The sequence below is a fragment of the Argiope bruennichi genome, chromosome 8 (genome assembly GCF_947563725.1).
Source record: "Argiope bruennichi chromosome 8, qqArgBrue1.1, whole genome shotgun sequence".
NCBI classification, from domain to species: Eukaryota; Metazoa; Arthropoda; class Arachnida; order Araneae; family Araneidae; genus Argiope; species Argiope bruennichi.
The window spans coordinates 56,269,240-56,284,014 of NC_079158.1; the positions used below are offsets into that span (position 1 = coordinate 56,269,240).

Below are 14,775 nucleotides of genomic sequence, written 5' to 3' on the forward strand. Positions count from 1 at the left end.
CACATTATCTCATGGTAACAACAAACACTTTATTAATAACTGCAGTGGACTTGCTAAATTTAATTACCAATAGATGAAAAAAAAATCTTATTTATAATACAAACAGACAACAGACTTTCAGCCAAATATTCATAAGATATCTGCTACTTTCCGAAAAAATTTTCAAAAGCACAAAGTGCCACTGTATACTTACAAAAAATTTAATATGTCATTCTCTACAGAAAAATATATTTATTAAAAATTCCAAAGTTACACATATTTATTCATGCACTTTAACTTATGATTCAGATTACTATAGAAATATCCAAGACAACCTCTTAAGACAAGGATTTTAAAAGAAAAACAATAAAGAATTTTGATATTTTTCAAATTATTGGAAGATAAAATATGTGGTTTATTTAGATGCTTGTAAGAATTACTTATTCTTGTCTTCATTCATTAGCAATAATGGAATGGCATCACCTACAATGGAATAAAACCACCTACAAGCTGCCTGATGACTAGGTAAATTATTGCCACCAAGAAAATAAAATTCTAATGTTGAATTGTACCAGTTAAGAACCAAAAGTAAAAATTTACAAATGTATTATTTGTACCACCTATAGAGAAAGGGTTAATTTAAAAAGAAATTTGATATATAAAAGGCACATTTTAGTTTTAAATATTAAAAAAATGGTAAAGAATTGTTTAAGTCTTTGTTATAAAATGAGCTTCGCAAACTAAAATAGTGTTTGTTATTTCTATTTCATTGAGCAATTTTTAAGAACAGTCATTTTATCCAAAAAGGCAGATGTAAATTTTCTGCAGCCTTGAATTCAGGGGTAGTTCTTTAATAGCTGAAAAAATATATAACTTCTGGCATCTTCAGTATTGGTAGACACCCTGATATAGGAAGCAAACCTAAGCATTGTCTAGAATAGACTTATAAACATCTATTATACACAGAAGAATTCTTGATATGGTTAATTCGATGGAAATGGAAGATATCTTCCATTAGAATATCAAATTTTAAAATGATACAAATAGTACAGCAATAATTTGTGAAAACTTAAAATTCATTGGATGGAAAATTGAAATATTTATCAAAAGACATGCCACATAAAATGGAAGGGAATTTCATTCTTAAAATTTCAACATTTATCACATATAATTGTAATGAGAAACATTCTAAATATTCAGAAAAATTTATCAGCAAAAACAGTTTTTAACTGAAATCAAGCAGCTGAAGTCTAAAATTGTCTTCTTTTCAAGTCAATTTACATAAATCAAATAATGGTTAACATTAAGTGGTTATTATAAGAACTAATGCTAACTGATGAATTTGTAAAATAGCCAATTAAAAAAAATATTCAACAAGCCTTTGATAAATAAGAATATATTCAGTTCATCAATTTCAATTTGATACTGCTTCATATGACAATAGTAATTTAAAACAAGTAAAAAACAATAACAATTGAAATATTTAAAAATATAGCTCACTATATAAACAACATCTACAAAATTTTTACAAGCTCTAGATATAAAGCCTTACTTCCAATTACAAAACCTTAAATTTGATCAAATTTATTGCATCATAACTACCAATATACGACCGAAATATCTGGTCATAAAAATTGGTACATTAGATAAACTTCTGGTAAAAATATTAGCGAATTCTGATGTCTTTTTCGGCAACTTGATTTCAATCATAATGTTAATAACAAGACCATATTTACACAACAATATAAACAATTTCTTACATCTACATCATAATAAAACAATAAATCACTATATTAAGAAAAGATAAATGCAACAGCTGAAAAATAAAAAACAAGAGCAACCATATATAAGAAAATTTAATAGCAAGCAATAATAAACCATGATTTTCATAAAAATTTATATGAAAAAAAAATGATAAAACAATTTCTGTAAATTAATATGCATATTCAGAAATTTTTCTTTCAATTATTATAATCTTTAACCTAAAACATGTTTCATAAAAATATTAATAAGAAATAAAGAATAGTTGAAGTTTAGATCTACTTTGGCTTTCTCAAGAAACTAAAACTGTATGGAAGAATTTATTTTTTTTTAAAAGAATTGTAATTGCTTAAGTAAGAAAAAATGACAATATGTAAAATAAAAATTCAAAAATGGAAATTAATATATTTAGAGTCATAGAATTCCTGCTGATTTAAAATGATAAAAAGACTTTAAATGATAAGTGTTTTAAATGATAAAGACCTTAATATATATATATACATTTCATTTCACAAATTCATCCTTGGAGAAGTTAAAACAAAAAAAATTTAGAGGATATTTATTATTGCGATACCTTGAAGTATATAGCACAATAAAAGTTAAAAATGTTCGTTGAATTACTTTCACATGTGATTTTGAGGAAGACGCAAAAATAAGATTATAAAGAATCATTAAAGTATTAATTAAGAAGAAATATAAGAGATTAAGAATGGAAATATGTCATTATTCTGTAAAAAATGCAATCTCAGCAAGAAACAGCTAAAAAATGTAAAATGCAAAGTTCAACCACAATCATTTTTATGTGCATAAGGTTTACCATTTTATGCATTTTAATCAAAAGGAAATTTAATAAATGCATAAAATGGATAAATAAAATTTTTCATTTTATTATATTTATTACAAGAAATATTGTTTAGTTATCACTTTACATAAATCTTACTGCCCCCATCCTTTTTAATTCCTTCAGTTAAAAACAGATGTCAAAAGCACAAGGTATATGATAAAGATGGTGCAAAAACATATAACAGAAATGGTGTATATTAAAATGGCAGTACAGACCACCACTTTATGTACCTCAAAACTAAAAGAATCAGAATTCTAGGTTAATTTTAAATAATCAGAATTGTACATTAAACAACAGAATATCAATTTTTTAAAATTTCTAATTTATAGTCATATATCGACTGAAACAAAAATGCAAAGGAGATCTGAGCTTCAAAATGTTGTAAACAATTCAAAGATAATAAACTGTTGTTACTTTTGTAAGGGACAAAAAAAAAGCAATTTATTATAAGGATATGAATGAAAAATAATTACTAATACACTATTATATTGTCGATATTATTGATATAATTTTAAATGTATTTTCATTATGAATGGTTGTGCATTAGAGAAACGAATTGCAAAGTAATGCAAAATCTTTCTTGAAATCTATACTATTTAAAAATCCAAAATTAATATATTCTTGAATAGAAAATTTATTTTTCCCATATAGACTACTTGATTTTATGTTAACACTAAATACAATTAAATATATTCCTTATTTTTGAAAAAAAAATTACTTAGTTATAAAAACAAAGTTTTTGTTCACAACTTTTTATCATCTATTTGAAAACTTTCTATTGTCTACAAATAAAAATGCTCACAGCATCATTATTAAATCCTGGTAAAAAATAATTTTGAGACAAAATGAAAGGATTGTTAAGTGCATTTTTTTATACATATAAATAGACTTTTGAATACTTTAAAGCATTGAAAGGTTAGGATTTAGCATTCAGTTTTCAGTATTCCTCGAAATAACATTGCTTTCATGAAAATAATAAAATACTAAACAAATATTAGATAATTTTCTAATAAAATATATGGCAACAAGAAGTGAATATATGCATAGTATTCCCTCATCTTTGAGTACATACAAGTTCAAGTGCATAAAAATTTGAAAAATGCATGCACATTGGAGAGCCAACAATCAAAATTGCAGAGCATTTTGAAAATTAAAATTTTTAACCAGTAAACCAACACAAACTTTCCATTAAATTTAACAACAAGATAAATGAAAATAATAAAAATGTGGAAAAGCATATCACAAATGAGATAATGGATGACAAAAATAAATAAAGAACAGAAAATTCTCTATTAGAACATAAAAAGTTTTTTAAAAAATCTAAATTTTTATTTTTAATTCATAATCAATTTTTAAAAACATCATGGAATCTAACAGTTTTCATTTGAAATGCACTAACAGATGATGCCAATAATATGAAAAAAATTAATTTACATGATTAACTGATAGTTAAAATCTGAAAATTATAAAATAGTGTATTATAGCCAAGAACATATAATCGCTAAAAATTTCATAATTCATGCATATATTAGGAGAAGAGAGAAATAAGTAAAAATGAATATAAAATTCCATTTTTTATACAAACATGCAAGAAGATAAGGGAAATAAAAATGTCTAAAAGAAGCATGCAACAATTAGAAAATTATTGACATGTTTATCCTTTTACTTCTTTTTCTTTTTTACTGATCATTTAAATTTAATATCTGGCTATAAGTAATGAATTGTTAAATGTTAAAGCTTTTTAATTTCTTTAAACACTTACATTTTTGAAATTTAAAGAATTGCTCAGCAAAAAATTCTTATGAAAAGGTACAAATTATGCAGTTAAAAATGCACAATACTTTTAAGCTTATGTACCTTTAAATGGTTAGTAAAATACGTATTGAAAACTACATCAATAATTTTGCACGAAACTGCAGACAGTTCAATGCAGTATATGAAAATTGATGCAAAGTAAAACCAATTAATCTTCATTGCTGATACTCTACTGTGTTACATAAATACAGCTTTTAAAATACTGCATCAATCAGACTCCACTACAGATAATCTTTAATCATTAATATAAGCGATGTGCACCGAGTTCAAATCTATGAATGAAGTAAACATAACATTTATATATTCAAATTCCCAAAGACAAATAAAAACAACATTTTGAACCATCAATAATAATAAAAGATTCAACATTTATAGTCAACCAGATTTGTTTCCATCAAATTTCTATAATTTTTTTGTACTAACATCAATGCCTTAAAATTTGTATAACAACATTAATGTGACATATGACAAAAGACATAAAAGCTACTAAGATTGCTCTCACTGTGGTAGATAAGAGTTTTGGTACGGAGACATATACCAATCCTTGCTTGCTAGTCCCCGAATTTGTTCATTTTGTTCGCGCAAAAATTGGTTGGTCGCTGTTAGATCGAGAACCTGTTTCTTGAGGTCCTCTATTTTATGCATAAGCCTACTATTCTCCTCTTGCAATAAGCGGACATGCTGGGGCAAAAATTGATGTGATTCTGGCATTGAATTTCCTCCAGTGAATGGGACAAACTGATCTTCATAAGCTTGTCGTTTAGGGAGTGGTTCACATATTCCAAACCCATCAAAAGGATGTTCAAAATTTTCAAATGGAGCTCTGCGCTGGGGATTCAGATTGTTGTTCTCCATATGATACTGTCCAGATGTAATATGCCTAAATTTACATCTTCCACCCCTCTTACATTCACCTTTGAGATAATCTTTGCAAACAGGTATGCTTGACAGAATTTGGCCACCTCCCTTTTGGTTAACACTTTCTAAAATGTGATCTGCAATGTACCCACTAGTACGGTACATTTCTTCCTCCTGCTTCGTACAATGAATGAATCTGCAGTTGACACGTCGGCATTCCTTATTCTGGAAGTCATGACAAAAGATAAGATCTTTCTTACCCAATGCTTTTGCTTCTTCACCTTCGGGGTGACGAAATTTGCAGCTGCTGCCTCTGTTGCAGACATTCCGCAAGAAGTCTCGACAGATGTTATCTTTCATGCTGTCCCCATTCATACTAAATCAAATCATAATTATATAGCTGTAAAGTACATCATAAATAAAAAATAGTAAATTAAAAAATATAACTAAAGTCTATTGATTCAGAAGACCAGCTCTACAAAAGATATTAAATGATAGGATTTTGCAGAATTTTAAATAAACACCAGGAGGAAATTCCCTATGTTATTGTTTTTTAAATAAAATTCAAATTTCCTCCACAATTCTAAAATTTATCAAATGCTGAGATGAAATGCATAGGTACAGACAGACTACAATTTAAGAGGTTAAAATATTTCAAGTTTACCTCCTAACAATAAATATCAGATTTGGCTATTTTAGAAAGTGTAGTTACCATTGTATAACCAATTGATTGCATGCATGTAAATGTCACAGAAATAAAGAAAATTTAAATTCAGTTCACACAAATATTTTTCACAATTAATTTTGGAGTAAGATTCTATTCCTGATTTACCCAAATTATCTGCATTCCAGGTTCTTGCATGGCTGATTAAGGAGCATGATATTGCAAGAATCCTTTCTAGATAATTTTTTTCAAACTTTTAAGCCCAACATAATTAATATAAATTAATGAAACAGAATAGTTTATTTTGTAATGATATTTTTATTTAAGTAAATATTATTCATGATTGAGTTCTATTTCAAATAAATTTGGGTAGAAAATGTATCACATCGTGGACTGGCATTTTGATTTAATATCTTATAATTTGCATTTGTTTTATTATTATTTTAAATATTTTAGAAATAATAAACAACACTCAAAACATAAGAATTATAAAGATTAACAACAATAAACTTATAATCTTTTTGACAGGAGCTTACTTCATAAAACATAGGTTATTCTACTGCATCAATAATTACGAATTTTCTTCTACGATGAATCCAGCAAAATCGTTATAATTCAAAACAGCACCATAGAATGAGATTTCTGAAAATACATACAACAAAATTTACCTACAGTTTCTCAAATCAAAATGTAATTTTTATACTCAATACACAGTAATATTAATAGTAAGCTAAAGTTCAAAATAATTAAAAGGAAGCATCAGTTATTTATATCAATGATATTAAAATATCTGGAATGTGAATTGCCAAAACATGTGAATATAAAAAGTTTAGAAGCTATTGACTATTTAGAAGCTAGTAATATATACTTTTAGTACAAAATGATAATATATGATTTTAGAAAAGGTGTCTACTCTCATTTTTATTACATTAAAGTACAGAAAATCAAAATTTCATAGAACCAGTTACAAATCAGAAAATGAATTTCAACTTCTACCCCCACTTTTATGCAAAATAATTTAACCTAAAACATTTGGATGGATCATTTTTCTCTTATGAATCTAAATGTATAATAATAATACAGTACAAATCAAAATTTGCCAAAAAAATAAACTGATTATACTTCAACAACAAACTAATTTAATTTTTCATTTAAAAAAATTAGAGAATCCACACAAGAAAATACAAGTAAAAAGAAACCACACAAAATGATTGAAGTATATAATTGAAATCTGAGATTCAATAAATGTGTAAATATTCTACGAACTTCGATTTTTCTGTTTGTTTATAATTTATGATATAGAGGTTGAGATACAGACCAGATATTTATAATTTTTTTATCAATAATAGACTATATATTTTGTAAAAATTTCACAAGCAAATACACAATCATATCTAATCTACACTTATGATAGATTAACTTAACAGTACAATAAAAGTTACAAAAGCATATCATTCCAACAAATCAAATAGTCCTGAAAATTTTCCAATGCATCTTGAAAGTTATGGTCATCTTGAGTAGAATATGGCTTTAAATACCAATATCCTCTACAGTTAGTTCGTGGTCTCGAAACATAAGTTTTCATAATTTATTTCTTGGTGTTAATCATTATTCTAATTTATTTAGAACATGCAGTTTTGATTTCTCATTTTCTTTTTATATTAAAAGATTTCCTAAATATCATTACTTTAAAATTATTCATTGATCTTTTTTTTCCCTTTCTTATCATATAATATAAAATTAGACATAGTACAAAAATATATGTATAGATATGGTATGAAGTGCTGATAAAAGAATTGTTCATATTTTTGTGATGTTTCATACTGTGATAATTTGAAATTACAGTCAAATAATACTGGCACAGATAAAATAGAGCCAATTAATTACTTTTCAAATATAAATGTGAATGGTGTCAAATATGAATCTGACATGAATTGGCTCAATGAAAAATATACCCAATTTATGTTATAATCACATGACAAATATAAATGATCATTCTATTTATCTGAACTTACTCTTATATGCTGCTTAATATAACATTTAAGATATAATAATTTTTTTATCAGCCAGACATGTTACAAAATATAAAAGTACATTAATAATATATATTGGAAACTTAATAGATGAGGATGAATTTTTTATATTATAAAGTTATAAACTGTGTCTGAACTAAGTACCTTTCTTCTAGGATTGTTACAGGATTTAAATAAAATACTGAATGTTCTCAGAAAATGAATTGAGCTTTTCATAGTTAGTCTGAATTTACAGGCAGGTCGTATCAAAATTCATGATCAAGTTTATTACTAAGCAATGAATATTTAAAAATTGGCATGGGAAAAATTCAAATTAAAATAAATTCTATTAGAATCATCATAAATCTCATACTTACATAAAGGAATTGTTAATTTAGTAAATTTTATTATATACTGCTAATTCAACAACAAAATAGATGCAGAAAAATTTTAAGTGCATTCTGAAAGGCTCCAAATACATTAACTATTTATACAGGATATTCACTCTAATCACAATTCAATAGCTTATTTTTTAAGAGACAAGCATGTACTTATGATTGAAAAAAAGTCTAAATGCCATTTTATCTTATTTAAGTCAATAAATAAGGACTACAAAAAACTATAAAGTCTAATTTTTTATACAGTTCTCCAATCTGCTTATTTATATTTAGTATAATATTCTCAACATATTTGCATTCTAAATAAAATGAAAAAATATGACTGAGTTCTGAGTATAACTTAAGATCTTCCAAACAGCCACTTTAAGAAATATCAGCCATCAATACATAGCACTTTGAGGTGGCTGTTAATTAGTTTTAAAATTCAAATTAGTTTCTTTTTTAGAAGAATAGAATTTTTTCCATCTAAATTTTACTGTGTCATGAATATTTCATTAAATATAATTAATAGGACCTATTTTTTAAAATGATTTGCAATTTTGTTAGCATCAGAATTATTGGTTCAAACAATACTGAGAGCAGTAATTTATGTCATTTAAAAAATTCCTCGAAATGGAAGCATATGCCTATTTCTGACAATTAAGATATTAATTTCAAAAAGTGGTTATTCTGTATAAATAATTTAATCCTTTTTTTAAAATTTTTTTTGTTCACATCATAGCAAAATAATTTCTAGTCTTATTAAGCCAATAGAATTTTTCCTCTTATTATTGTTTAAATACATTTTGCATTAATAAGATAGTAATACTTGATCATATAATTCTATACAAACTGGATGGATAAATCAATATTACTAATTTAATTTTTCTTTTATGGAAGCAAACATAAACATATAATAATTTACTTCCCACATTTTTCCATTCCTTTTTAATTTCCCTTTATGCATTATTTAGTCATTAGACTTTTCCCTTTCAATGTGTGCAAATATAATAAATATGTGAACATTATTAATTTTCTAACAAACAAGAGACCATGGTATACAAAATAATGCAATCTGTATTTTCAAATACAGCTTTGTTTAAGCTATATTACTATATTTGTCTCAGAAATGATTTGTTAGACAGCATTTTGTGGCTACCAGAAAATTATGCAAGACGATAATCGAAATATGGTGAAAAAATCATTTTTAAAGTCATCATGATAACAGTTATAATTAATTATTTGCTTACATACAAAGAAAATTACTGCACAATATGGGCAATTATATAATATGAAATGGCAATGACTTGTAACTAATCATAAAATTCACACAAATATTTGCAATAGTTTGATCTTGTTCATTAAAAAAAATTGCGTTACACATTTCATTAACTTTACCTAGACAGAATGATTAAAAAAAAGTTTTTTTCGGCGAACGTGCTCACCTTTTAAATGTTGCTTACTTCTTAAAGAAATGTACTAAGATTTGATAGCTTAAAAAATTATTCGTAAAATTTGTTTTCTTAACGTGTATAATTTTTATTTAATGAACATAAAATACCTGAAATTTTGAAATTGTTTATTTATTTAACTTACGCCTAAATTTATTTTACAGGGGTGAAGTTTCAAAAGGTAACGCGGGAAATGATGCCATATTCAAAATATGTAACAAATTTTTGATTTAAAAATTTAATGATTCTGAAAATTATTCTCTAATGAATAAGTTTTTGAATCAACTAAACAGATATCATGAAAAGCTCTTGATGTAAATATTATAGCAAGAATATGCTTGTGAATATAAAAAAGTGGTTAAAATAACTGTTTTTTTATTTTTTGTATAGTTAGAAAGGTCATTTCGTTTGTGGATTCTTAATTTATTTTAGTAGCAATTATTGTTTCCAAAAATGAAGTAACAAAAAAATATAGTTTTACTCTAGATCGTTCATTTAGTTAATTTTTGTACTGGATACTATGCTTTGAAGTGAAATGCGCAGTACCAGGTCTTTTTCAATCTTCTTTTTCTATTTAAATGTTGTTACTTTATTTGTGTACCTCAAAGGTTATTGCTTTAAAAATGTGTGTGTTATTGTCTTCTGATAATATTTTACACATTTTTCATTATTTTCTTATTTAATGAAAGTAAATTTGTATTGCATCTGATCATTAAATATACTTGTTGTGAATATCAGATTTTGTGTTCAACTAAGTCCATCCCAGTTGATCCTTCAAATTTTAGGTCAGTTTCTTCATCTTTTCTAAATGTAAAAATCTACGTGATAACTGATTTGAAATGATTTTAAAAAAATTATTTCTAAATAAATTCATTGATTTAAAATTTGCCCATATAATATATAAATATGCCTTCATTTTCCTTGCTGCGTTTGACGTATTAATAAATGATTGTTGATCAGTTATCTAGTTGTTATTACGATTTAAAACATTTTGTGGGGAAATTTTCATAAATGTGCCCAAACCAGGTTTTATTTATTTTTGATGTAAAAGAATTCATCATAATCGCGACATGTTGAAAAAAGTATTTTCCTTGTACCAAATTGTTGTTTTTATGAAATCGTTTCTTTGCTTGTCGTGTTCATTTGAAAGAGGATTAATATTTGATTTGATTTACTTATTTTAAAATATTATATTTGAATATAAAAATTTTACTAAATAAAAACATCAATTTTTTTTTTTTTTTTATTTTTTTTTTTTAAGTTCTACTCCAATGTTTTTGAGTGATATGTTAATAACTGTTTTTAAAAAAAGTTCTTCTGAAAATTCGGTATTTTCCATTTGCTCAGCAGCAATACGTGCTGAACTAAGTTTGGACCAGAACAGCAAGGTGACTATATCCCTATATTTACTAATTACTATAAATTGTAAGATCTTTGCTGCATTTCCTGGTCCATTACATGTTTTGCTGTGTAAAGATGATGATAGAGTGACTGATAAATCTGTGTATAAATATTGATACATTTTTATGATTATTTCTCATTCTTGATGAAATTAGAGTTTAATTTATTCTCTTCTCATTGGAGCATGTGAGGTCTAATTACTTTTCAATTTTTGTGAAAGTAGAATTTACTATTTTTTAAAAAATGTCCTTAATTAAATTTGATTCTTTAATTAAAGATTAATATTTAAATAAAGAATTCTTCTGAAAATTAATTGGTATTCTGCCCTGTTGCTTTAATATAAAGAGTAATAATGAATCTACAAAAAAAAGTTATTTAAACAGTAAACAACTATATGATAAGAATTGATTTGTTTTTCACTTAATCGTGCTTTGTACGTAATAAATCACACTAAGTTGATAGTAAACATAAAAAAAAAAAATTTTTTAACCATAAATATGCATTTTAAATTAATTTATAATTATAATTTATATCAATAGTGTTAATATTATTAATATTTAAATTTTTATGTTTTCTACTAAAAAAAATCTTTTTTTACTGCAAATTTTTATGATTGGTATTTTTATCATGATAATGTTTATAAGCTGAAACACTATCTGTAAACTGCAATGAAATGCATAATAAGTAGATCATTAGGCAGTGCCACAGGGTTTGTCAATTAGTTACTTATTGGGTAATCAACATTTATCAAAAACATGTTTTCCAAAATTTTTGAATAGTAAACATAAAAAAAAAAAAAAAAAAAAAAAAAAAATTAACCATATATATGCATTTTAAATTAATTTATAATTTATATCAATAATGTTAATAATATTATTAATATTTAAATTTTCATGTTTTCTACTAAAAAAAATCTTTTTTTTACTGGAAATTTTTATGATTGGTATTTTTATCATGATAATGTTTATAAGCTGAAACACTATCTGTAAACTGCAATGAAATGCATAATAAGTTAGATCATTAGACAGTGCCACAGGGTTTGTCAATTAGTTACTTATTGGATAATCAATATTTATCAAAAACAAGCTTTCCAAAATTTTTGAAATATTTTTCTAATTAAGTGGTTTCAAATATTTTTGTTAAGTAACCTCAGAAAGAATCTTAATATTCTTTCAAATTAATCTCATACCATTATTATGGTATTGAACAGGCTTAGTCAGACTTTAGGAATTTTTTTTCTCATCAAGACTTCCAATTACATATTGCATTTCTTTTTTTCTAGCTGAAAGTGCCAAGGGCAAATCTGCTGACGACACTTCAGACTGTATATGGTACTATCTGATATTTATTGCAGTGCATAATTATTTGAATCAAAATATTGGAGATTATAAACATGACAGAAGGTAAGTCCTTCAAAGATGCAGAGGATTCTGCATTAAATGGTGAAGATTCTAATTCAAAAGACAATATTTGCAGAGATTTTTTGCGAAATGTTTGCAAGAGAGGAAAGCTGTGCAAGTTCAAACATCCTGAAGGTTATGAGGCAGAAGCATTAGGGAAAAAAGATATTGTGTTTTGTCATGATTTTCAAAATAAAGAGTGCAGACGACCTAATTGCAAATTTGTCCATTGCACTAAACAAGAGGAAGAAATTTTTCGATCCACGGGTCGACTTCCAGAAACTGTTCTAGAAAGTATGGGGAATGCTGGTTATAATACAATCTCCAAAATACCAATTTGCAAGGATTATTTGAAAGGTGAATGCAGACGAGCTGGCCGTTGCAAATTTAGACACATGTCTAACTATGATTTTCAAATGGAAGCAAGTGGTCAAAATAATCGAATGAGAAGAGATCATATTGAAAATGATCGCTTTGACAATTTCAATGGGTATGAGCCACAGCCAAAAAGGCGAGCATATGAAAATACTTTTTCAGATGCTCATTACCCACCCAATGATAGAAAGCCAATGGTGACTCCTCATTATTTATTAGAAGAAGAAAATGCCATGCTTTTACACAAAATTGAAGAGCTGAAAAAACAAGTTTTAGATTTGACAGCTACTAATGAATTTTTACTCGATCAAAATGCTCAACTGCGAGTTAGCAAACAAACATTAGTTTCTCCCATTTCTCAACAACTCATACCACATACTCTTACACCTACCATGTCATCTTTACCCCCACCTTCCATTACACAATTGTCGCAAATACCTCTGAGTACCGACCTTGGTGCTGCATCACTCGCGCCTGATCTTACATTAACTCCAGTTTCAATAGCACCTTCACAAGTCACCCTTCCAACAATTTCAGCTGCATCTCTTTCTCAAAGTTTACCACAGACTATCATTACATCAACAGCTCTCATATCTTACCCTATTATGACCCAGAGTATGCGGCCTGTTATTCCACATAGCTTAGGATAATCTCATGGTATCTTTCGACTATCTGGCATTCTATAATATTTAATCGGTGATTATGTATTATTATTAATTCAGTGCATTAGGATGGAAAGGGAATGTATGTTATTTTGTAGATAATGAGAAATATTTTGATGTTTCATACATTCCGCTAAAGACTGAAAACCTTTCAAAAGTTTTATTTTTTAAATTCTTGTTTTGACAGCCAGAGAACAATGAACTGCTATTAAATCTTTTATGTAGTAGTGAATTTTCTTGCTTCTCTATTCATAATTTTTTTTTTTTTTAACTTTTACATTTGAACATTCACTAAGATAGTTGAAAGCTATGTGAACCTCATCAAGATATGACTAGATATAATGTACAGTATTCGATGTAATCTGAATATGGATACCATATAATGTAACACTGTTTAGTTTATTTCCTTTCCTGTATGTGTATGTTATTCAGGTCATTAAGAGATCTTGATGGGGTCATATGACTTTTTATAACACCTAATATAAACACAAGTTTTTGAAATTTATTTTCCTTTTTTTAAGAATGTTGCACTAAAATATTATGGCAATATTACTTCAAAAGAAATATTTTGAATTTTACTTCAAACGAATTCTTTCAAAAATATATAGAGCCTAGAAATAAATCCCTACTATTATAAATTATTTTATTACATAATCAGGTAGATAAGAATTAAACTTTGTTATTTTGAAATTTTTCTGTTATGTTGTTTATTCATTAATTTTTTAAATATTTTTTTTGTCATGTTATACATCACAGTCTTATTTATTTACATTGAAGACTTGTCTTATGTTAACTAGTTGCCAAAGAGGTAAAAATATATTTTGTCCCCCTTTTTTTTTATTTATATTGATAAATGTTGCCACATTTCAAACTGCAAATAAATAATAATAATAACAGAAAAAAAAAGAATTTCATAATGAATATTTCCAAATTATCTTTAAAAGAGCCAGAAAGAACATAGAAATAAGTAATAAGACTAGTAATTGTTTAATAAAGTAAAACTTTTAATATTATTGCTGTTTTATATATTTAACTTTTTTTTTATGCAAAATGAACATTTCATAAGCTATATGTGGAATAATACTGGACTATTATGAGAATTCTTATACACTTTAATCTTTTCTTGAAAAACTACCTAACAAATTTTTTAAAAAATGATTATTTAGTAATAAACAT

At 26.1% G+C, this 14,775-nt stretch overlaps 2 protein-coding genes across 2 annotated transcripts; one reads left to right on the forward strand and one right to left on the reverse strand.

Annotated features, from left to right (window-relative positions):
* Positions 1 to 4,000: 4,000 nt before the first annotated feature.
* LOC129981434 (zinc finger CCCH domain-containing protein 10-like) lies at positions 4,001 to 9,917 on the reverse strand. Its single transcript, XM_056092274.1, has 3 exons — positions 9,756 to 9,917; positions 6,458 to 6,563; positions 4,001 to 5,633 (listed from the first exon to the last, which is right to left on the reverse strand). Exons 2-3 carry the CDS (start codon positions 6,460 to 6,462, stop codon positions 4,898 to 4,900), a joined length of 741 nt encoding a protein of 246 aa, XP_055948249.1. The 5' UTR covers positions 6,463 to 6,563; positions 9,756 to 9,917; the 3' UTR covers positions 4,001 to 4,897.
* Positions 9,918 to 10,306: 389 nt separating this feature from the next.
* Positions 10,307 to 14,731, forward strand: LOC129981799 (zinc finger CCCH domain-containing protein 10-like). The gene is made up of 2 exons (XM_056092815.1): positions 10,307 to 10,546; positions 12,445 to 14,731. The coding sequence occupies exon 2, from the start codon at positions 12,556 to 12,558 to the stop codon at positions 13,585 to 13,587; it is 1,032 nt and encodes a 343-aa protein (XP_055948790.1). The 5' UTR covers positions 10,307 to 10,546; positions 12,445 to 12,555; the 3' UTR covers positions 13,588 to 14,731.
* Positions 14,732 to 14,775: the final 44 nt, after the last annotated feature.